Raw genomic sequence first — 25,492 nt, 5'->3', positions numbered from 1 at the left:
TTTGGGGTATGGAAGTATTGAAACGTATTTTTATGCACATAGCTCACTTTTTATTATTTAAGGCCATTCTTTTTTTTTTTTTTTTTGGTTTTTGGGTCACACCCTGCACTGCTCAGGGGTTACTCCTGGCTCTGTGCTCAGAAATCGCTCCCAGCAGGCTCGGGGGACCATATGGGACGCCGGGATTCCAACCGATGACCTTCTGCATGAAAGGCAAACTCCTTACCCTTCATGCTATCTCTCCGGCCCCATTTAAGGCCATTCTTAACTATTTCAACTACTGTTTTCCATGGTGATGCCTTTAGGTTTTTTCCTAGACATTCTAGTTTGACTTAATAAGTACTTAGTGAATCTCTATTTCCAGATTTCTTTTTGTTTGTTTGTTTGTTTGTTTTGGGTTTTATGGGGGGCACACCTATTTGGTGCTCAGGAATTACTCCTGGCTAAGCACTCAGAAATTGCCCTTGGCTTGGGGGGACCAGAGGATCGAACTGCGGTCCTTCCTTGGCTAGCGATTGCAAGACAGACACCTTACCTCTAGCGGCACCTCTCCGGCCCCCAGACTTCCTTTTTTTTTTTTTTTTGGTTTTTGGGTCATACCCGGCAGTGCTCAGGGGTTACTCCTGGCTCTGTGCTTAGAAATCACTCCTGGCAGGCTCAGGGGACCATATGGGATGCTGGGATTTGAACCACCAACCTGCTGCATACAAGGCAAGCACCTTAACCTCCATGTTATCTCTCTGGTCCCTATTTCCAGACTTTTTTTTTTGTTTTTGTTTTTTTGGTTTTTTTGGGCCACACCCGGCGTTGCTCAGGGGTTCTCCTGGCTGTCTGCTCAGAAATAGCTCCTGGCAGGCACGGGGGACCATATGGGACACCGGGATTCAAACCAACCACCTTTGGTCCTGGATCGGCTGCTTGTGAGGCAAACGCCGCTGTGCTATCTCTCCGGGCCCATATTTCCAGACTTCTTATATGCAAAGGGGATGCAGAAATGAATGAGATGCTGCTAAAATAATTTAACTGGAGTGTGTTAGATTGACCATATAAAGGACCCTGGCTTTGACTTGTGTTTGGGGAGCTTTGTTATGTCCGATTAAAGCTGTTACCCTAAAGAGGAGACTTATTATTATATGAGAATAGGAGTATGCATAGTTGTGGGACAGAAAGGCAATATTCTTCTGCAGCAGTGCTGTAGTGCCAAACTAGAAAACAAAGGTGAGAGCACCAGGCTAGGAAGAAGGAAAATGACCTCTAGGGTGGACATATCATCATCACACAAAGCACAGAGTGTTCACTGCATAAGGAGAGAACTGTGTAGAGTGTCCTTGGAGCACCAATCATTTCTGCTGTTCCTACAGCATAGAGAAAAGAAAGGCAGGAAAACGAGATGGAGTTGTGTTTGTGAAGGGCCCTTCATGTGCTTTGAGGTGCTGGGACTTGGTTCTTTCAGGGACACAAGCTGATAGTATTGAGAGAGAGAATGATTGGAATTGTGTTTCTGATATGCTCATGATTCACATTTCATCTTTGCTGCTTCTGTGATACTTTGGGGATGCTAAGGCAGACCAGTAGGAAAGAGGAAGAACTGATGGACTTAATTTCTTTCTGTTAAATTTTTTTCTGTTCGATTTTTGGACCACACCTTCTAATACTCAAGACGGATTTTGCTGAGGGAGTTACTCTTGGCTTAGGGCTCAGGGGTTGCTCCTGGTGCTCTGGGACCATACGATGATGGCAGTTGGATCCAGGCCTTTTGTATGCAAAGAATGCACTCCAACTGTTTGAACTGTCTCCTCAACCCTGCATTGAATTGTTTTGTTTTAGGGCCACACATGGTGGTGTTCAGGGCTTACTCCTGGTTCTGTGCTCAGAAGACAAGTATGTCAGAGGTCTCAAGGGACCTTATCCGAGGTCTGAAGGGACCTTGGTTTAAACCCAGGTCCACCATATGCAAGGCAAGTGCTTTACCTGCTGTACTATCTCTTGGCACCTGAATTGACTTTCTTATACACTTAAATGACTGTAGTCTCTGAATATCTCTGACTGCTTTTTCATAGTTTCAAAGTTCCTCTCTTATCATTTCATATTCGGAATATTGTACCTGCCAAAGCACTTGATCTTTTTGTTTTGTTTTTGTTTGTTTGTTTTTATTTTTGGGCCACACCCAGGGATGCTCAGGGGTTACTCCTAGATCTGACAGGCTTGGGGGACCATATGCGTTGCCAGCAATCGAACCCGTGTCTGTTCTGGGTCAGCCGTGTACAAGGCAAACGCCCTACCACTGTGCTATCACTCCAGCCCCACATGTTCTTCTTTTTCCAGTCTGATAACTACCTGGCTGAAAGATCCAAATAAAAATGGGGCTGGGGCAGAGGCTAACCCATGAGTATAACACATGACCTTCAGTGAGGTAGATGGAGATATCTATTTTGATATTAAAATGTTTTAAGTTAAAGAACCATGATTTACAAAGTTTTTTGTTTTGTTTTTGGGTCACACCCAGCAGTGCTCAGGGGTTACTCCTGGCTCTAAGCTCAGAAATCATTCCTGGCAGGCTCAGGGGACCATATGGGATGTCGGGATTGGAACCACCGTCCTTCTGCATGCAAGGCAAATGCCCTACCTCCATGCTATCTCTTCTTATTGATAGCTGAGTCTTAGGCATACAATATTACAATACCATTGCCACCAAACAATGTCAACTTTCCTCTACCAGTGTCCCATGTTCCCCCTACTGACCCCCTAAAATTTGAGAGGGGCACACTCTGCAGTGATCAGGGATTACTCCTGGATCTGTCCTCAGGAATTGCTTCTCACAGGCTTGGGGGACCCTGTGGAATGTTGGGGATCAAACCTGGGTTGGCTACATGGAAGGGAAGCATCCTACCCACTATTCTAGCTCTAGAAGGCAAATTTAGTCACATGTTTTCAATGTGGTTGCATTCATGCTTTGAATACATTGAAGGCTCTTTTTTTCTGGTTCGTATCTTGATTCTCGATCTTTATGTCTGAGCTCTCAAAAAACGTCATATTATCAAATATAGCTGCAATCCTAGAGATCATGACCACACTTTTAAAAAACACTTTAAATTTATTTCTTCATGTAGGTGATTGGAGTTGTGCTTCAACAATTTCAGCAGTTCATCAGTATTTTATCTGCCAACAAGAAGCTCTATACTTGATTGCACCATGAAAAAGCTGCTAATGAGACTTGTTGAGCATAAAAACGCCCATGAAAAACCAAAACCCATTGTTTTCAAGTGAAGAATAATGAACACTAAGCCTCAGTGCTTTTTAATCACCACTAAGATTTTCCCGGTGCCATCGTCATGGCAAGCAGGCGAAAATCCACAGTACCTTGCATGGTCCTTGCCAGTGAACAGGATCCAGACCTTGAATTAATAGCAGATTTGGAGGAAGGCCCTCCTGTGCTTACACCAGTAGACAACTCCAGGGCAGAGAGTGTCTCAAGTAATGAAGAGCTTCAAGAATCAGTGACTTCTGACAATCAGCAAAATAAAAAAGTTGAAGGTGGCTATGAATGTAAATATTGCCCTTTTCAAACTCCAGACCTAAATATGTTTACTTTCCATGTGGATTCAGAGCATCCCAATGTCGTGCTAAATTCCTCGTATGTTTGCGTCGAATGCAATTTTCTTACCAAAAGGTATGATGCACTTTCCGAGCATAATCTGAAATACCATCCCGGAGAAGAGAACTTTAAGTTGGCAATGGTGAAAAGAAACAACCAGACAATCTTTGAACAAACCATCAATGACCTGACTTTTGATGGCAGTTTTGTTAAAGAGGAGAATGCAGAGCAAGCCGAATCAACAGAGGCTTCTTCCGGAATTCCAATTAGTAAAACCCCTATCATGAAAATGATGAAAAACAAGGTGGAGAGCAAACGGATCACTGTCCACCCTAACTCCGCCGAGGACATTCCCGAAGAGAAAGAGAGTGACATCCAGACGGACCATGAAGAAACTGTTGAAAATTTGAGCTCTTCAGCTTCTGAGTCGAATACAAGCACTTCCGTTGTAAACAAAATACATCCAAACACTGCGAGTGCCATGGTGACGCCCACAACTGTCCTTCCTGGCTTGGCCCAAGTGATCACTGCTGTCTCGGCACAGCAGAACTCGAACTTGATTCCCAAAGTCTTAATTCCCGTCAATAGCATTCCTGCCTACAATGCTGCACTGGACAACAACCCTCTTTTGCTGAACACCTATAACAAATTCCCTTATCCAACCAAGTCCGAAATCACAGTGTTGTCCGCTCAAGCGAAATACACGGAGGAACAGATCAAAATATGGTTTTCAGCCCAACGTCTCAAACACGGCGTTAGCTGGACTCCCGAGGAAGTGGAGGAAGCCCGGAGGAAGCAGTTCAATGGAACAGTACACACGGTACCTCAGACCATCACTGTTATTCCCACTCACATTTCCACTGGGAGTAATGGGTTGCCATCCATCCTACAGACATGCCAAATAGTCGGCCAGCCAGGTCTGGTCCTGACACAAGTCGCCGGAGCCAACGCCTTGCCCGTCACAGCACCGATAGCCTTGACTGTGGCAGGAGTTCCAAATCCAACCAGCGCACAGAAGAGCCAAGTACCCGCTGCCCAGCCCACTGCAGAGACAAAGGCCACAACAGCTGCTCTTCCACCTCCCCAGCTGGTCAAACACGAGACCACGTTGGCACACCCAGATTCCTTTGGCATCCGGGCCAAAAAGACGAAGGAGCAGTTAGCTGAGTTGAAAGTGAGCTACTTAAAAAGTCAGTTTCCCCATGACTCAGAAGTTATCAGACTCATGAAAATAACCGGCCTGACCAAAGGAGAGATTAAAAAGTGGTTCAGTGACACCAGGTACAACCAGAGGAATTCCAAGAGTAACCAGTGCTCCCACCTCAACAGCGACCCCGCAGCCCCGATTGTCATAGACTCCAGCGATGAGACCACGGAGTCCCCTGCCGTCGTCCCGGCTGCGGGGGTTCCTTCCCAGCACAAGCCAACCTGTAGTCCTCTCCCTGACTTCACCCCACCGAAGTTTAAAGAGAAGAGCTCGGAGCAGCTCAGTGCTCTGCAGGCCAGCTTTCTCAATAATTCTGTGCTCACCGATGAAGAACTCAACAGGCTCAGGACGCTAACCAAACTCACCCGGCGGGAGATCGACGCCTGGTTCACCGAGAAGAACAAAGCCAAAGCTTTAAAGGAGGAGAAAATGGAAGTGGATGAGAGTCACACAGGGAGTTCTAAAGAAGAAGTGGGAGAGACTTCTCCTGGGGACGAATGCCAAGCGCCCAAGCCAGCCAGCGTGGGAAAGATCTGTAAAAAAACACCTGAGCAGTTGCACTTGCTTAAAAGCGCCTTTGTCAGATCGCAGTGGCCATCACCAGAAGAGTATGACAAGTTGGCGGAAGAAAGTGGGCTTGCTAGAACAGACATCGTGAGTTGGTTTGGGGACACCCGCTATGCCTGGAAAAATGGGAACTTAAAATGGTACTACTACTATCAAAGCGCCAATTCCGGCGGTATGAATGGCTTGTCATCCCTCAGGAGAAGGGGCCGAGGGAGACCCAAAGGGAGGGGTCGGGGGAGGCCCCGAGGGCGGCCTCGAGGAAGCAAGAGATTTAACAACTGGGACCGGGGAACTTCCTTTATCAAATTCAAAACTGGAACTGCCATCCTTAAGGATTATTACCTAAAGCACAAATTTCTCAACGAGCAAGACCTGGATGAACTTGTCAACAAATCCCACATGGGCTACGAGCAGGTGAGAGAGTGGTTTGCAGAGAGACAGCGTAGATCCGAGTTAGGGATCGAATTGTTTGAGGAAAATGAGGAGGAGGAGGAAGAGGAAGTGGCAGAGGACCAGGAGGAAGATGAAGAAGAAACGGATGACAGTGACACGTGGGAACCACCGAGGCATGTGAAGCGGAAGCTGTCCAAGTCAGATGACTGAAAGGTAGGTCTGGCCCTGTGAGCTTGGTCCTGGGCCACCGGCCTGCAGCCTCGCCTACCTACAGCCAGCCATCTTTCACCTGGGTCATTCCCTTCTAAAACTGGTTTTCTTTTACCAAGCCAGAGGAGTAAGTGCTGTGAGGACAGCCAGGCTGACATGGCTGTTCTTTGAAGTCTTGATTCTATTTATTATGTAGATTTTAATGTTTTTACTTGTTTATTCTCATTTGTTATTGGGCTACACCTGCACTACTTGGGGCTAGTCCTAGCTCTACGCTGTAAGGTCAACACTGTTAGCTCTTGGTACCTCTACAGTGCTGGGGCTGAACCCCAGGTTTCTTGCATTGGAAGCATGTACTCAGCCCATTGCTTGAGCTATATTGGACCCCTCTTTTATTTATTTATTTTGCTTTTTTGGGCCACACCTGGTGATGCTCAGGGGTTTTTCCTGGCCATGCACTCTGAAATCGCTCCCGTCTTGGGGGACCATATGGATTGCCGGGGAATCGAACTTTGGTATTTCCTAGGTTAGCGGCATGCAAGGCAAATGCCCTACCACTTGCATCACTGCTCCAGCCTCCTCATTTTTTTTTTGTTTTTGTTTTTTTGTTTTTGGATCACGCTCAGCAGCGCTTAGGGGTTACTCCTGGCTCTATGCTCAGAAATCGCCCCCTGGCAGGCACAGGGGACCATATGGGATACCAGGATTTGAACCACTGTCCTTCTGCATGAAAGGCAACCGCCTTACCTCCATGCTTTCTTTCCGGCCCCGCCTCCTCATTTTTTTTCTCATTTTTTATATGAAAAATTTTGTTTCATTTTGTTTTGGAGCCAAACCCAGAAGTGCTCAGAGCATAGTTTACTGTGCTCAGGGATCACTCTTGGTGGTGCGTAGGGGGTCATATGTGGTACCAGGGATAGAACCTAGGTCCAGTTACTTTCAAAACACAAGTGTTTCACCTTCCATGTTGTGTCTTTGGAGAGACCCCCTAAAGTGTTTTTACTTTAAGGGAGTGTTACTTATTCTCTGAGATAAAAGATTGGTTCTAATGGTTTTACAAATAAATACTAAAGAAAACTAAAATGTACTTCTTGCAGCCTCTCTTCATTAAATGCTTCATTATTTCTTTATTCATTTGCCTATTTAAGGAAAGAACTCAATGATGCAAACTTTTTAGAAGGGGAAAAGTGTACCGAAGGAAAGACCACGGAGGTGAGGATTGCTCAGTTTTAGGAAAGTAGGAGAAGACGGATATCTTAGTGCAGGGGTTAAGGTGCTTACATTACATGCACAGGCCTGGGTTTAATCCTGCCTTGCCAGGAGGAATTCCTCAGTGCAGAGCCAGGAATAAACTCTGAGTACCACCAGATGTTGCACAAAACAAACTTAAAAATGAGAATATAGTTATCTTTTCTTTCTATTGCTCTTCATGCAAGCCAGTTGATTTTTGATATATATATATATATTTTTTTTTTTTTTTCGGTTTTTGGGTCACACCCGGCAGTGCTCAGGGGTTACTCCTGGCTCTAAGCTCAGAAATCGCTCCTGGGAGGCTGGGGGACCATATGGGATGCCAGAATTGGAACCACTGACCTTCTGTATGCAAGGCAAACGCCCTACCTCCATACTATTTCTCCAGCCCAAATTTTGACAATTTTTTTTTTAAAGTGTAGAACTATTTTTTTTATTTTTTATTTTATTTATTTATTTATTTATTTATTTTGTTTTTTGGGCCACACCCAGTGGTGCTCAGGGGTTACTCCTGCCCTCTGCTCAGAAATAGCTCCTGGCAGGCAGGGGGGACCATATGGGACACCGGGATTTGAACCAACCACCTTTGGTCCTGGATCGGCTGCTTGCAAGGCAAACGCCGCTGTGCTATCTCTCTGGGCCCAAATTTTGACAATTTTAAGATGATTTGTGTATGAAAATAATTTTTCTTTTTTTTTTCTTTTTTTTTTTGTTTTTGTTTTTGTTTTTGGGCCACACCCAGAGTTGCTCAGGGGTTACTCCTGGCTGTCTGCTCAGAAATAGCTCCTGGCAGGCACGGGGGACCATATGGGACACTGGAATTCGAACCATCCACCTTTGGTCCTGGGTCGGCTGCTTGCAAGGCAAATGCCACTGTGCTATCTCTCCGGGCCTGAAAATAATTTTTCTATTAATAGTCATATGCTCAAAAAAAAAAAAAAAGTCACATATTCTTGGAGCCAGAGCGATAGCAGAGTGGTAGGGCATGTTTGCCTTGCACGCAGCTGACCCTGGCATCCTGTATGGTCCTCCATATCCCCCAAAAATGTCATTCTCTAGGACAGATCCATGGTTGCTTAGGTGGTAACCGATATATATGTATATGTACATATATAAATTATACACATAAACACATTTTTGGCTTTTGGCCCTCACCCAGTGGTGCTCGGGTTACTCCTGGCTCTGCACTCAGAAATCACTTTGGAAGTCTTGGAGGACCACATGGGATGACAGGGATTGAACCCGGGTCCTTCCCGGTTAGCAGCATGCAAGGCAAATGCCCTACTGCTGACATACACATATTTTTTGAGGGGGACACACTTGGTGCAGAAGGCTTACTCCTGCCTCTATGTTCAGGGATCACTTCCAGAGTGTCAGGGGACCATTTGTGGTATGCGTGATCAAACCAGGCAAGGCAAATATCCTACCCACTAAGCTATCTCTCCAGCCCAACATCTATTAAAATTTATTATTTATTAAAATTTATATTAAGTGATTTTATCTTGTATCTGGTAGACCCGGTTCAATCTGGTCTCCTGAGCCCACCAGATGTGATCCCTGAACACAGATCCAGGAGTAAGTACTGAGCACTAGGAGATGGCGCCAAAAACAATTCCCCCAAATTGATTCTATTTTAAAGATCAAAAGGTCGGGCCGGTGAGGTGGCGCTAGAGGTAAGGTGTCTGCCTTGCAAGCGCTAGCCAAGGAAGGACTGTGGTTCGATCTTCCGGCGTCCCATATGGTCCCCCCAAGCCAGGGACAATTTCTGAGCGCTTAGCCAGGAGTAACCCCTGAGCATCAAACAGATGTGGCCCCCCCCCCAAAAAAAAAGATCAAATGGTCAACAACAGATTTATTATAAATTAATGTAATGACCTAAAATGTCTTTTCATTCTTTGACAGAAAATTGCATACTACCAATAAAAGCACTTTATTTGATTGAAAGTCTATCTCTATAATCATAAAAGTATAAAAGCCTTAAATTGGAAATATTTGGCATATTTTTTATAGATTGGATTGAGTACAATTTCACAGGAATTGCAAATCAAATACCCAATTTGGACTTTGGACTAAAGTTTTTCTTCTGAAACTCAATAGCATAATTCTGCTATTGTCTGTTTTCCATTTTAGAGTGTTTCAAGATAAAGCTTTTATTTATTTATTTATTTATTTTTGGGGTCATACCCAGCAGGGCTCAGGGGTTACTCCTGGTTCTACGCTCATAAATCGCCCCTGGCAGGCTTGAGGGACCATATGGAATGCTAGGACTCAAATCATTATACTTCTGCATGCAAGGCAAACGCCCTACCGCTGTGCTATTTCTCTGGCCCAGAAACTTTTATTCTTAAATCCAGTTGCCATGGAATGTCTTTTGGTAGACCAGAAGCATCTTGTTATCAGAACTGATTTCTGTCATCTCAAGCAGTGCGTGAGCGAGGGAGGCACAGACTTGAGTTGGTTTACAGAATAGCCCATTTCCTCATGTCTTGGGCATTTGACTCCACTGTCCTCTCGTCTACTTCCTCTGAGACTTATTTTGTGCTGCATTTCCAGAGTTTCCTCGGATCTAACTCCCTGGTTTTATTTGTTTTGTCTTAATTATTTGTAGAGAGCTAAATGTGTACCAGGCACATTTCTTATTGCTTAGCAATTCTTTTCTAGATAACTTTTTTTTAGGGGGAAAGACAGATGACACTAAAAATGCCCTCATATTGAGTCTAGATCCATTTCAATTTCTAGAGCATAATGTATTGTTTTAAATCATGAGAAGGTAAACAGTTTTGTTGTGTTGCATTACAGATTTGTCCTGAAGTGCAATTATCCCTTTTTCCAGTGCCAGGAATTCTCAGACAACTTTTCTTCTGACCCAGATGCATAAAATATTTTTAACAGGCTTTTTAAATTGTGTTTTGCTAAATGCAGAAATATGTGCTCAGTTAAGATTAAATCTACAAATTTGTTGCTGCAGTGAATTGTTGGAGTAACTGCATTGATTTTGCAGGGATTTGCAACTGTCTAAAAATAATGTGAACTTTTAGGTCCAGTTTATTTTGACCTTACTTTACATTTGTGTGGGTATTCTATACTGTGTCTTCATATTCTAATGGTCATAGAATTGACATAAAGCCACGGCATTCAAAAAACAGTATCTATTTTATATATCTTCGTATATGTACATAAGTATATATAGATGCATACAGAGAGATGCCTTTGCCTTTATTTTTATTGACATGAAAATTTTTTTAATTTTAGGATTTTTAAAAATTGTGTTTTTCTTTTATAGCTGCCTAAAACATTGGAAGAGAATCAGTTCTTCAACTCAAGATGTCTGATATACTGTGAATATGCCCAGTCTTTGAGGATACTGAAAAGATTTGGGGTCATATATATTCTGAAAAATTAGGATCCAATACCCAAAAGAAATAGAATCTCATGTTGTGCCAAAGTTAAACTACTGCAGTTGGCGGAAGTTCTGTAATGTAAATAGAACACCAATGAAAAAAACAACTTGTAAAAATACAAATTTTAATACAGTACATTTTTATTCTGATATTATGGAGACATTCTAATCCTTAGGCTTTCTGAGGGGCTTTAACGACCACTAGAGCTTGTCCTCATATTTTGTCTAGCTTAATACTGTATTCCAGTAAGATGGGCTTTATTGCCTATATTCTTTGATATGTGATTAAACTTATAGCTTTGAGTGACCAAACATTTTACAGAGTAGTAACTGATAAAAACAGGAAAATGAAAAACCTGATTTATTCTGTCATATTTATCAGGTCTTGCACTGGGCTTAAACAAGTTTAACATATGTAGGAAAGCTATGTATTGGCATACTAGCTTTCTAATATGCCAGTCATACTGTATGTAAGATCATCGGCACATGTAATAATTGGAGTTTTTTATTGAGCACATTCATGGATGCCAGTATTGCGACTTGTAATACTTCTGTAAATTTTTTCATTAGTGGCTGAATTCACATTTTTTGAAACTGAAAATTTATTAGTACTAAAGAAAAAAAAAGAAAAGTGGAAAAAAAAAGGAAAAAAGAAAAGTGACATGAGTTTAAATAAGGTGAAACAATTACATACAAATTAGACTAATGTGAAAAATAATCTTGGAAGTTAATATATACTTAATGTTTTCCTAAAAGCATTTGGAAATCGGGAATGTTTGTACAAGCATCTGATCAGAATTTCTAAGAATTTTCTGTCAGTGAAAGTCTATATTGTGTAATCATTTTAGTAATAGCGGAAAAAAATTCTGGACTAATAAAAACTAAAAAAGTTAAATTTTCACTTGAGAGTTATGGGGGCGTTACTATTAACTCTTGCCATGACAGGAGGCTGAAAAAGATCTTATAAACTTTCATAAACTTATGAAGACCGGTGCTCTTCAGTCATGTTGATAAGCACCCTTTCTTTTGTGGAATCTAGGACCATTTTTCAAAATGTGCTTTTCTTCATAGAAGAAATATTCTGTTTAATTATCCTTGGATTTTCAAATGTTTTCCTGAATGACCAGACATAGTGGGCGTGGCCAGTTTATTTTCTCTTAATTTAATGAATAATAAATATTAAACTTTTGTTTTTACTTCATGTTTGTTGGTTAACAAAGTGTATGAAAAAGCCTTGAGTATGCATGCGGCTTTCATTTTTATAAACTTTTTATTTTCTAACTACAGCTTTATTAGTAATTCCAAAATGCTGCAATTCCGCTAATTTCTTTCCTCAGACAGCTGGCTTCGTGGGTGGCTTTTTCATACTACTGTTAACTTTTTTTAAAAGAAGCAATGTAAAGATTGTAACAATTCAATGCACTAAACGGATCTTTCTTTACACTGTTTAAAAAAACTTCTTAAGCACTCTATTATAAAGATTAAATTGCTCCCTTTTTAAAAACCATTGCTAATGTGGTCTGAGTTTTGATTGACAGTAATTTTTACGTTTTTAAAAAATCTTAATGTCAGGTATTGGAACTGAAGCTTTTGGCTATATCTGTGTTTTGTTTCCCTTGCAATGGTAGCTTGCTATATCTGCAAATAACTTAATACTTTTCCCCCATCTCTTTCATAGGCTCGGCATTTAATTCTGCTCTGATGTTTGCTAGCTTTGAAATACATTTATAGGACAGAGCAGAAGTTCCCTATTCTTGGTTGATTGCGTCTTTGAATACAAAGTAATATTTAGCAATGATGGGTAGTTTTTAGTGATTTTTTTCCATCTTTATTAGCTGAGTTTAAGGGAATTATGGTGAAATATTCATAACAAGATTTGCCATAATGCCCATTTTTCAGAATTTCTATCAGTGTCATGAATTATAACCACAACATTGAGCAACCTGGCGCCATGATTTCCAAAATTTCTTCAGCATCCCAAATAAACTGTGTAACTATTAAGCAATAAATCCTAATATTCCCTTCCCCCAGCGCCTGGTAACCTTTAGTCAACTTTTGTTTCTATGAATTTGCCTATTCTTGAGATTCGAATACGTGGAAGTGATGCAATGCCTGTTCTTTTTGGTCTGGCTTATTTCACTTAGTTCAGTGTTTGCCAAGGATATCCTTGTGCAGTGTGTGTGTGTGTGTGTGTGTGTGTGTGTGTGTGTGTGTGTGTGTGTGTGTGTGTGTGTGGATATAATGGCAGTTGGACTTGGATATACCCTTTGGACACTCCCCCTGTCACACCAGGTATAAAAAGAAAAACTTGGACGATTTGAGAGGGACCCAGGTGTGTGTGTGTGTGTGTGTGTGTGTGGATATAATGGCAGTTGGACTTGGATATACCCTTTGGACACTCCCCCTGTCACACCAGGTATAAAAAGAAAAACTTGGACGATTTGAGAGGGACCCAGGATAGTGACCAGAACAGCACCGGCCGGTTCACTGGGGCCGGAGACAAAGCATTGGGGAGATGCTGCCTGCTTTGTATCTATTCCTCTATCTTTTTCTCTTGAACCCCAATTTACAGGCCTCCCCTGGCCCCTTCTGGTTCGTGAATTCTGTTTCTATCCTAGAAAACCCCTGGGCAGTGGCAGGCTTCAGACTTCATGGGGAAATGAAAGAATACTTTGGATCTACTGTTCTCTCCTCTCCTCTCTCTCCAGCCCAGGCGTCAGCAGCACCTGGGCAGTTATATGTGTTTGTCCTAATACACATAAGATAATGTCTTATTGTAGTTTTTTTGTTTTGCCTTACCTCCATGCTATCTCTCCGGCCCCTTATTGTAGTTTTTTTTTGTTTGTTTGTTTGTTTTGTGGTATTTGGGTCACACCCGGCAGTGCTCAGGGGTTACTCCTGGCTCCATGCTCAGAAATTGCTCCTGGCAGGCACGGGGACCATATGGGACGCCGGGATTCGAACTGATGACCTCCTGCATGAAAGGCAAACCGCTTACCTCCATGCTATCTCTCTGGCCCCTCCTTATTGTAGTTTTAATTCACATTTTCTTTTCTTTTTTTTTTTGGTTTTTGGGTCACACCCAGCAGCGCTCAGGGGTTACTCCTGGCTCTATGCTCAGAAATCACTCCTGGCAGGTTCGGGGTCCATATGGGATGCTGGGATTCGAGTCACTGTCCTTCTGCATTGCAAGGCAAACACCTTATCTCTATGCTATCTCTCTGACTGTTCCATTTCTGAAGAAAGAAAGTTGTTAGAAACTTCACTTATGAATTATACTGAATTTAAAATTATCCTGGGTATATTGACATCTTAAACTATTTAGTAATCCTATCTGTGATTAAGATATTTCTCCATTATATAGTTTTATTTCATTTCTTGTTTTGCTTTGGGGCTACTCCTGCCTCTGTACTCAGAAATTACTCCTGGCTGTACTCTGGGACCATATGGAATACAGAAAATCTAGCATAGAGAAGCTGCTTGAACAGCAAATGTTCTCCCCACTGTACTATTGCTCCAGCCCTTTTATATTATTTTTATTTCTTTCAACAATATTTTATAGTTTCCAGTGTATAAATCTGTTGCCTCATTGACTAATTAATTTATAGATGTTAGGTTTTTTTCCTGATACTATTGTAAGTGGATTTAAAAAAATTTCATTTTAAGAAAAGCTGCTTGGCTTTTTTCTATGCTATCTTCTAGGCATTTCATATTTTAAATTGTACGTTTAGATCTTTTTTTTTTTTTTTTTTTGGATTTTGGGCCACACCCAGTGACGCTCAGGGGTTACTACTAGGGGTTAGAACTAGGGGTTCTGGCTATGCATTCAGAAATTGCTCCTGGTTTGGGGGACCATATGGGATACCAGGGGATTGAACCGGGTCTGTCCTAGTCTAGCGCAGGCAAGGCAGACAGACGCCTTACTCTTGTGCCACCACACTGGCCCCTGTACATTTATATCTTCAACCCAACTTGAATTAATTTTTGTGAAAGGTTTAAAGTTTTAATCTAGGGGTTTTTGTTGTTGTTGTTTGTTTGTTTGTTTTTGGGTCACACCTGGCAGCACTTAGGGCTTACTCCTGGCTCTATGCTCAGAAATCACTCCTGGCAGGCTCCGGGGACCATATGGGATGCTGGGATTTGAACCACTGTCCTTCTACATGCAAGGCAAACGCCCTACCTTTATGCTACCTCTCTGGCCCCATTAGTCTAGTTATTTTATTTTTCATGTGGCTGTCCAGTTTTTCCAGCATTTGTTGCTGAAGACCATCTTTGTTTCTTTGTGCTAAGTTTGCTACATTTATGTGGGTCTATTTCTGTGCTCTCTATTCCATTGATCTATTTGGCCAATTTGTGGAGAATTTAATATTTTTCTTGATCGTTTTAATTTTATAATACATTTTGGAATTGTAGCAGTACCCTTATTAAATTTTGTGTTGATGATTGTGGTCTTTTACCTCTCCTTTATAAACTTTAGAATTGGTTTTCTGTATGGCTTAGAACTTTTATGAGAACATTTCTCCATTACTGTTTTCTCTTTGTTGTTGTTTTTGTTTTGGGGCCACACCTGGTGACACTCAGGGGTTACTCCTGGCTTATGTGCTCAGAAATCGCTCCTGGCTTGGGGGACCATATGGGATGCCAGGATTCAAACCATCATCTGTCCTGGTTTGGCTACGCGCAAGACAAACACCCTACCATTGTGCTATTGCTCTGCCTCCTTTCTTTTGTATTTTTAAAATGATAAACCATTTTATTCTATTTTACTTTCATGTATACTCTTTCACTATATTATTTATCCTTTCAATGAGGTTACCCCTCCTGTGCCCCACCCTTTATATGAATTATTTAAGCAACATCTGGCAATGCTCAGGGGTTACTCCTGGCTCTGCACTCAGGAATTACTCTTCTCTTGGGGCACTATTACTCTTTTCTTGGGGTTCTGGGAATCAAACCCACTATACTATCTCTCCAGCCCTGTGATTAATCTTTTTTTTTTTTTAGTTTTTGGGTCACACCTGGTGACACTCAAGGGTTACTCTGGCTATGCGCTCAGAAATCGCTCCTGGCCTGAGGGACCATATGGGATGCCAGGGGATCGAACTGTGGTCTGTTCGATCTGTGGTCTGTTGTCAGCTGCGTGCAAGGCAAATGCTCTACCACTGCACCACAGCTCTGGCCCTATTGTGATTAATCTTAAAGGCTAAAATTTATAGCCACTTAATTTGTATTTTAAAATTTCACCAGCATATAATGATTCTACTCTTATACAGCTTATATATTTTTTTCCATTTTATAATTTTTTTAAAATTTTTTCTCTTTATTTGAATATCTTGATTACATAAATGATTGTGATAAGGTTTCAGTCATATAAAGAACACCCCTCTTCACTAGTGCAACATTCCCGCCATCAATGTCCCAAATCTCCCTCTATCCCACCCCACCCCCACCTGTACTCCAGACAGGCTTTCCAGTTCCCTCATTCATTCACTTGATTATGGTAGTTCTCAGTGTAGTTATTTCTATAACTGTGCTCACCACTCTTTGTGGTGAGCTTCATGGAGTGAGCTGGTGTTCCAGCCCTCCTCTCCTTGTCTCTGAGGATCGTTACAAAAATGACTTTTATTTTTCTTAAAACCCACAGATGAGTGAGACTATTCTGCGTCTCTCTCCCTCCTGACTTATTTCACTGAATATATTCTTTATATTCTTTTCTTGAGTCATACCTGGATGTGCTCAAGATTTATTCCAGGCTTTGTGCCTAGGGATGTCCTTGAGGAGCTCAAACAACTCCATGTAGTGACAGCAATTGGACCCAGCTGGAACATGCAAGGAAAGGATCTTTTTCTTTTTTTTTTTTTGGATTTTGGGGTCACACCAGGCAGCGCTCAGGGGTTTCTCCAGGCTCTATATTCAGAGAAATCTCTCCTGGCAGACTCGAGGGGACCATATGGGAAGCCGGGGTTCCAACCACCGTCCTTCTGCACGCAAGGCAAATACCCCACCTCCATGCTATCTCGCCGGCCCGCAAGATAAGGATCTTTACCTGCTGTACTACCTCTTCAGCCCAGATATTTTATGGAGCTTTTAGTTATTTTCTGTTTGTAGCAAAGAAGTTCTTTCTTCATTTCAACCAAAAGAATCCTGGGCATATTTCTTTTTTCCTGTATGATTAGTCTCATGGTACCAGATTCATTCAACTTTTGTTATCTAAAAATCTTAATCTCTTCCTTGTTTTTTTTTTTTGTTTGTTTGTTTTTTTTGTGTGTGTGTGTGTGGTTTTTGGGTTACATCCGGCAGTGCTCAGGGGTTACTCCTGACTGCTCAGAAATAGCTCCTGGCAGGCACGGGGGACCATTTGGGACACTGGGATTCGAACCAACCACCTTTGGTCCTGGATCGGCTGCTTGCAAGGTAAACGCTGCTGTGCTATCTCTCCGGGCCCCAGGTTATTATATTTTATCAAAAATTTTTTTTTTTGTTTTTGGTTTTGGGTTGCACCCAGCAGCGCTCAGAGGTTATTCCTGGCTCTACGCTCAGAAATCGCTCCTGGCAGGCTCGGGGACCAAATGGGATGCCGAATTCGAACCACCTTCCTTCTGCATGCAAGGCAAACAGCCTACCTCCATGCTATCTCTCTGGCCCTATATTTCATCATTTTTTTTCTTTTTGGGTCACACCCGGCAGCGCTCAAGGATCACTCCTGGCTCTACGCTCAGAAATTGCCTCTGACAGGCTCTGGGGATTCGAAACACTGTCCTTCTGCATGCAAGGCAAATGCCCTGCCTCCATGCAATCTCTGGCCCCAACTTTTCTTTTCTTTCTTTTTTTTTTTTGGGAGGGGGGGCGTACCTGGCAGTGCTCAGGGATTGTTCCTGGCTCTGCACTCAGGAATCACTCCTGGTGGGTTCAGAGGACCATATGGGATGCTGGGGATTGAATCTGGGTGGGCCACAGGTAAGGCAAGCCCCCTACCCATATGCTATTGCTCCAGCCCCTGTTAACTTCTCTTAGCTTTTTTTCCCTTCTGCTCTTCAGCCTGGACAGTTACCCTATCTTCAGGTGTCCTGCTCAGCTTTTCTTTCTTTCTTTTTTTTTTTTTTTTTTGGTTTTTGGGCCACACCCGGCGGGGCTCAGGGGTTACTCCTGGCAGTCTGTTCAGAAATAGCTCCTGGCAGGCACGGGGGACCATATGGGACACCAGGATTCGAACCAATCACCTTAGGTCCTGGATCAGCTGATTGCAAACGCCGCTGTGCTATCTCTTCAGGCCCCTGCTCAGCTTTTCTGTTTATTCAACACAGCTAATGAATTCTTCATGTGAATATTTCATTTCAGTCGTGTTTTTTTTAGCTCTTGAATTTCTCTTTGAGTCCTTTTTATAATTTATATCTCTTTATTGATATATTTTTTCCTTATTATTTTATTTTTTGGCCAGTGTGTTTTTTGACCCAGCAGTGTTCATGGGTTAGTCTTAGCTCTGTGCTTAAAGATCATTTCTTGTGGGGCTCAGAGAACCATATAGGACCCTGGTTGGCCATGTGCAATGCAAGCACCTTAACCTCTGTACTGTCCTGGCACCTTTGCTGATATTATTATTTTTCCATGCATTATTTTCTTAATATTTATTTGTTCTTGACTCATTTTTTCTTCAGTGCTTTGAACAGAGTTAATTATTATTTAAAAGCTTTGTCTTGATGATCTGGAGAGATAGTACAGTGGGTAAGGCACTTCACTTGCCTTGCACAAAGCTGACCCAGGTTGATTTTTGACACCCCATGTGGTACTCTGAGTTTAATAGGAGTGATTCCTGAGGATAAACCAATCCCATCTCCTAAAACTACCCCCCCCCCAAATCTTTGTTTCAGAAATCTAGTGCATTATCCCCTCTAGGATAGTTTTCCATTTATTTGCTGCTTTTTGACTAGACCCTATTTGCCTGTCTGTTTCCTTTTATGCCTTCTCAAGTTGTGTGGTTATCACTGAAAACTAGGAACTTAAATATTCTAACAAAAAAATCTGAAAATCAGATTCTCCTATTCTTCCAAGGCTTGGTGGTGGTGGTAGTGGTGTGTGTGTGTGTGTGTGTGTGTGTGTGTGTGTGTGTGTGTGTGTGTGTGTGTGTGTGTGGTGGTAGTGGGGTGTGTGTGTTAACATAGAAGTTTAGTGTGTGTGTGTGTGTGTTAACATAGAAGTTTAGTGACCTGAGAGACAATATAAAGGGTAAGGCTCTTGCCTTACAGATGGCCAACCTGGATTTGAGCCCCAGAACCATAGGTAAGTCTTGAAGATTGCTGGGAGTGACCTCAGACCCTTACCCTGAAAGGTAGCTTTTTTTTTTTTTGGTTTTCCGGGCCACACCCGTTTGATGCTCAGTGGTTACTCCTGGCTAAGTACTCAGAAATTGCCCTTGGCTTGGGGGGACCATATGGGATGCCGGGGGATCAAACCATGGTTCTTCCTTGGCTAGCGCTTGCAAGGCAGACACACACACCTTACCTCTAGCGCCACCTCGACGCCCCCCCCCCTTTTTTTTTAAACTGAGACCAGGGACATGTAGGGCCCACATAATTGAGAATTTAAGAAGAAATTTCTCTGGCTTCCTTCTGCCTCTGAGTTTTGCATTTCTGAATAATTCCAGAAACCCTTGGAAGAAATCTGACTTCACATCCTTGACTAAAATCTCTAGCCCAAGAGAATATTGGGTTGGTTTAGGGGAGAGTCTTTGAGGGAATGAAAAAGAGACTGAGAGGCCTAAGAGGCGTGGAGGTCTCCAGTGCTTCTAAGCAGAATGAAATTAGAGGGTCAGAGACCCCAGGAGCACCCCTGGAGTTCAAGAATGACATCTATAGCAAGGCCAGACTCTGGACCCCAGAGAATTCTAGGCAAAGGTCTCTTGGCCTGGCTCAGGGCTTCAAGCCCTGGACACTATACCGAGCTGTCCGTCTGATTTCCCTCATGCCACATCCTCACAGTCTTTCCTTAGCACCCGTGGACACTGGAACCTTCTGCTTTCAGCAACTTCAAATTATAAAAATGACTTTTAGCCAGCAACTGGAAATTGGGGCACAAACACATTGTCATCTGGGCACTGGAGCTGCTGTATTTCAGAGGTCACGTTTCATATGCACAGGCAAGGCAGAGAGCGGCTTTCTTTAGAGACACAAAGGAGAAACGAGAGTCCCCCAGGCTCCAGAATGAGCGATGTCAGAGCCCAAAATCTGCTATTCACATGGGGTGCGGGGCACAGCACGTGAGGTAACTGTGACCGCTGAGAGTACAGACTGATGTCAGATAAAGCTGACTTTGAATCTGGCTATTTCTAACCTGGGGCTCTGGCAAGTTCCCTCTCGGATCCTATTTCCTCAGTGCAAAATGATAGTGACAGTTTAGAAATTAGAGAGAGTAAGCTATTGTAAGAGTATTTAAAAAAAAAAGAAAATGGGGCTGAAGAGATAGCGTGGGGGTTGGGTGTTTGCCTTCTGTGTAGAAGGACGGTGGTTCGAAACCCAACATCCCATATGGTCCCCCGAGCCCGCCAGGAGCGATTTCTGAGCGTAGAGCCAGGAGAACCCCCTGAGTGCTGCTGGGTGTGACCCGAAAAGAAAAAGAAAACAGCTGGAGAGATAGTAAAGCAGTTAAGGTGCTTGTTTTGAATGGCGTTTATCTGGGCTCAACCTGTAGGCACCTCATATGGTTCCTGAGCCTTGCCAGGAGTGATCCCTGATGCAGAACCAGGACTAAGTGCTGGATATTTCCTGGTGTAGCAAAAGCAAAAAACAAAATCCAGGACAAACTTAGGTCATCTATAGAACCACATGGTACACTCAACACATGCTGGTTCATATATCATATGATATACTACATACACATCTGAAATTATATACTTATTGCACACCAAGAGTATACTTAAATGTAGAAAATTTATCATTTCATTTCATAGACTCAAATAGGATATGAACACTTGACTTGGAACTGAAAAGTTCCTGACTGTTTCTTGGCCATGTATTGGTGCTCCTATGATTCACCCATTTACTGGTCCACTCAATAGATATTGAGTTGTCTGGGCCAACTCTGAGGACTAAGTTTCCAAGAATGAAAAAGACGCTATCTGCCAGTTCGTGGTGGGATAAATGTCACAATGGATTTATCACATTGGGGAATTTCAGGAAAGAGGAGGGAGGGCTGTCTGGAGGAGGTCATGTCTATCCTTACAATGGGAACTAAAAGCATGTCCTTCAATAAAAAAAACATACATTTTGGGTTTTTTTTTTGGGGGGGGGCTATACCCATCAATGCTCAGGGCTTAATCCATGGCTTTGTTCTCAGGGGTCACTTACAGCAGGACTCAGAGGACTATTTGTGGTGCCTAGATTAAACTTGACTTGATCATATGCAAGAACGATACCTGGGGCCCGGAGAGATAGCACAGTGGTGTTTGCCTTGCAAGCAGCCGATCCAGGACCAAAGGTGTTGGTTCGAATCCCGGTGTCCCATATGGTCCCCCGTGCCTGCCAGGAGCTATTTCTGAGCAAACAGCCAGGAGTAACCCCTGAGCACCGCTGGGTGTGACCCAAAAACAAAAACAAAAAAAAAGAACGATACCCACTGTACTGTTTCTCAGTCCGCAGAATAAATTTTTTGTTTATTTTTGTGACATACCTGGCTGTTCTCAGGGATTACTCCTGGCTCTGTGCTCAGAAATCGTTCCTGGCAGGCTTGGGAAACCATATGGAATGCTGGGATTTGAACCACTGTCCATCCTGGGTCTGCTGCATGCAAGGCAAACGCCCTACCACTGTGCTATCTCTCTGGCCACCAAAATAATATTTTTATAGAATTATATTTTATACCAATTAGAATCTATAGAGACATGTGTGTTTTTAAATCATAGCTCATACAGATTTAGATTCTGCAGAATTCTCATTTACTCCCAAACATTAGCATTTCCTTTTCTTTTTTAATTTCATCTATATATTGATTTGCAGTGGCCAAGACCAAACCCAAGGTGTTGACATATACTTTCTCAATCACCATTTTTTTTTTTTTTTTTTTGGTTTTTGGGTCACACCCGGCAGCACTCAGGGGTCACTCTATGATTCTATGCTCAGAAATCGCTCCCAGCAGACTCTGGGGACCATATGGGATGCTGGGATTCGAGCACCGACCTTCTGCATGCAAGGCAAATGCATTACCTTTATGCTATCTCTCTGGCCCCAACCATTTTTATTTTAATTTTATAAAATGCCAGAGATCATACCTAGGTCTTATACTTGCAAGGCTTGCACTTTTCCAGTAATCACACACCCAGTCCTATTTTTTCTTTTAAAATGACAGGGCTGGAGTGGTAGTATAGGGATTAAGGCACTTACTGCATATGTAGTTTAAAGTCCTGGTGGTAATTTGGTTCTTTGAGCATCACCAGGAGTGATCCGTGAACATAGAGTCAGGAATAAACCCTGAGCACCACTAGTTGTGGCTCCCTCTGCCCTATAACCCTCCCCCCAAAATACCCCCAAATGACATTATCACAAGAACTTTCTTTTTTTTTTTTTTTTTTTTTTTTTGGTTTTTGGGCCACACCCGGTGACGCTCAGGGGTTACTCCTGGCTATGCGCTCAGAAGTCGCTCCTGGCTTGGGGGACCATATGGGATGCCGGGGGATCGAACCGCGGTCCGTCTCCTAGGCTAGCGCAGGTAAGGCAGGCACCTTACCTCGAGCGCCACCGCCCGGCCCCGTATCACAAGAACTTTCTTATCGACTATAGTTTTCAACTTGGAATCCCAGGCCCCATTTTCTCTGCAAAGACAGACATTTTTAAGATGTTTTCATTATTGTCAAAGGCCCAATACTAATCACACTCAAGCTGATGCTGTCAGTAGTTTGGCTTGACTTACATGTAAAATATGACTCCATAAGATGGCGTGGCTGTCTTTTTTTTTTTTTTTTTAAGGAAATGAAGAATCAAGTAATTATTGCTTAATGAGTACAGTTTTGTTGAGCAACAAATCCTCTACAACTTTAGAAGAAAATAACTTAAAAGGGTTCTTGGTGGTAAAAATGATGGGAAGTCTGAGCACAAGAATCCTGAATTCGAAGTGCTAGGCAGGACCTGTCTTTCACTGGGAAGTTGGCCTTCTGAGCCTTCCTGAGCATTTCAGCAGATATCTCAGTCAGTAAGTTGTGCCAAGAGGAGACTAGACCCAAGGCTCAGACAGCGTAGGTGGAAATTTTAAAACCAAAAACCATCTCTCAGTAGACAGAGCTGAACAATTCACAAATAGCCAAACAACATGAATGTCCAAGGGCAAAATGATCTCTCTCATATATAGGATATAAAGAAGCAGAATAAAGGAATAGCCAATGGCCAAAGACTATAGAATTTGAGAATTGGTGTCCAATACTGAGATTACCAAGTGTGGGCCTGGGGAAGTGGGACAGACAGTAGATTGGAAGGGGATCCCTGAGATAACAGCGAAGGGAATTGGGCTCTGGTGGAAAGTGTGGTGGAATGTTGCATGCATGAAAACCTATCACGAACAGTACTATGAATCATGATGACTAAAATAAAAACAAACATTTTAAAAATCCCTAAAGAAGGATCTGAAGGTCTCTCTGCCTGCTTTGCTTAGCTCATTTCACCTGGAATAGAAATTTGGAGTGAAAAGGAAGTATTACCCACTTTCTGTTTGTCAGGCACTTTATATGCATTATTTTAACTGGTTGTCCATTTCATTAGTTCACATAGCTCACAAACAAATGTGAGCCAAGAGCTTAAGTCCAGACAAACTGTTGTTTGCAGTCCTGTTACACTGCACAGATTAGTGCTTTTTTGACTAGGATGGGAAATATGTCCCCTTCCGTTAGATCCCATTTCATCTAGGTGATGGTATTTGGGTTACCTCTTTTTCTTCTTTTTGTCTATGATTTTTTTGGGTGGGCCACACCCAGTGGCGCTCAGGGTTTACTCCTGGCTCTGCGCTCAGAAATCTCTCCTGGCAGGCTTGGGAGACTATATGGGACGCTAGGGATTGAACCTGGGTCTGTCCTGAGTTGACTGCGTGCAAAGCAAATGCCCTACTGCTGTACGATATGATTTATATTTTTCCTAACTATAATATTGCTGATGGGAAAACATTTTGTTCTTCCTACTTTTCCTGTGCATGAATTTATTAGCCATTGATGCCTGGGGCTCTTCTTTGAGGTCTCCCATCCATATCTGAGGAGCAATAAACTGGGAATTTACCAGCAGAGAGATGGATATAGAAACTTTGGAGAGTGAATTTGATTGCCCTAGAATGTTTTTTTGTTTTTTGTTTTTTTTTGGGGGGTGGGGTTTGGGCCACACCCGGCGGTGCTCAGGGGTTACTCCTGGCTGTCTGCTCAGAAATAGCTCCTGGCAGGCACAGGGGGACCATCTGGGATGCCGGGATTCGAACCAACCACCTTAGATCCTGGATCAGCTGCTTGCAAGGCAAACACCGCTGTGCTATATCTCCAGCCCCTAGAATGTTTGTTGACTAGGACATTGGGCTGAAAAAAGAACATGAAGGAAAAAGAGTTGAAAAATAAGAAAAGCTTATTGTTGGGTTTCTGCTGTGGACAGTGGCAGTACACTACTGTGCTGTGAGCTATTTCTACTTTCCAGTCTCAGGAAACCTCTGAAATTATAAGAATTCAGCAAAGATTAGTCTTAGAATTCCAAGATTAAGTATTTTTCTTCAGTTTGGGTAATTGTGATGCAACCAAGCTCTTGGAGCAAAGCTTTGTATCCTCTGCTTCATAAATGCTGAAGTACAACTTGGGTTTCTGTTATTGGTAGAGTTGTCTCTTACCTGGAAATTGGGAAGAGAAAGCAGATTTCTTTCTCTATTTCCCAACTCTGAGCCACACGTAATTACTGATCCTGAGCCGATTATTTTAGCCTCTGTAAACCCAATATCTTGATTCACAAATTGCAAATCATCATATCTACCTGTTATAGTTAGGAGTAAAGTGAGAGGAGGGGGAGGGGAGGCAGATAGTCAGCAATTGTGGGGGAAAGTACCAAAATAGTTTTTGTTTGTTTGTTTGTTTTTGGGTCACAGTGCTCAGGGGTTCCTCCTGGCTCTACACTCAGAATTCGCTCCTGGCAGGCTCGGGGGACCATGTGGGATGCCGGGATTTGAACCACAGACCTTCTGCATACAAGGCCAACACCTTACTTCCATGCTATCTCTCCGGCCCCTTATTTTTTTTAAATTATTATTATTATTATTATTGTTGTTTTGGGGCCACATTCAGCAATTCAGGGGTTAAGCTTGGCTATGCCAGTAATTACTCCTGGTGGTACTCACTCATATAGGATGGGTCAACTGGGTGCAAAGTGCTGTGCCCTATCCATTCTTCTTTCTCCCCTAACTTTTCTCACAAAGCGTTTTAAACAGATGGCAGTACAGCCAAATGCTTTTTTCTAAGCGTATAGGGGAGGGAAAAAAAACATCTCTAGGCTTTCCTGGTAACGGAGAATTGAAACTCTCTTTGGGTTCTGACACTTGCGACGAATCAGATTTATTAATGTATTTATTTTACTGTTCTGTTTTCATTTTAAAAACTCGCAGCAAGTTTGAAACGGAGAAAAAATAAACATTAACCTGCATTTGTCTTAACTACGCATTTGGCAATAACATGGCAGTGCTAAATGTTATGAATCCTCTGTAGCTTACCCCCCCCCCCCAATACATGGCCCAAAATGTTTCTTTTTTCTTTTCTTTTTTTGGTTTTTGGGTCACACCCGGCAGCGCTCAGGGGTTCCTCCTGGCTCTACGCTCAGAAACTGCCCCTGGCAGGCTCTCGGGACCATAAGGGATGCCAGAATTTGAACAACCT

At 42.7% G+C, this 25,492-nt stretch overlaps 1 protein-coding gene across 3 annotated transcripts in view; it reads left to right on the top strand.

Moving 5' to 3' along the window:
• The window catches only part of ZHX1 (zinc fingers and homeoboxes 1), a 32,628-nt gene extending 21,898 nt beyond the window's left edge, over nucleotides 1–10,730 (top strand). For 2 of the 3 annotated variants that reach the window (XM_049765674.1, XM_049765673.1), the window contains exons 3-4: nucleotides 3,111–5,975; nucleotides 10,507–10,730. In XM_049765674.1, coding sequence (XP_049621631.1) covers nucleotides 3,333–5,972 — 2,640 coding nt within the window. In that variant the 5' untranslated portion in view covers nucleotides 3,111–3,332 and the 3' untranslated portion in view covers nucleotides 5,973–5,975; nucleotides 10,507–10,730. Of the gene's footprint in view, nucleotides 1–3,110; nucleotides 5,976–7,120; nucleotides 7,204–10,506 lie in introns of those variants that run through there. The other variant, XM_049765675.1, reaches the window with a different exon arrangement.
• Nucleotides 10,731–25,492: the final 14,762 nt, after the last annotated feature.

This window comes from Suncus etruscus, chromosome 19 (assembly GCF_024139225.1).
Source record: "Suncus etruscus isolate mSunEtr1 chromosome 19, mSunEtr1.pri.cur, whole genome shotgun sequence".
Classification (NCBI taxonomy): domain Eukaryota; kingdom Metazoa; phylum Chordata; class Mammalia; order Eulipotyphla; family Soricidae; genus Suncus; species Suncus etruscus.
This window is presented reverse-complemented; position numbering and strand designations above follow the sequence as displayed.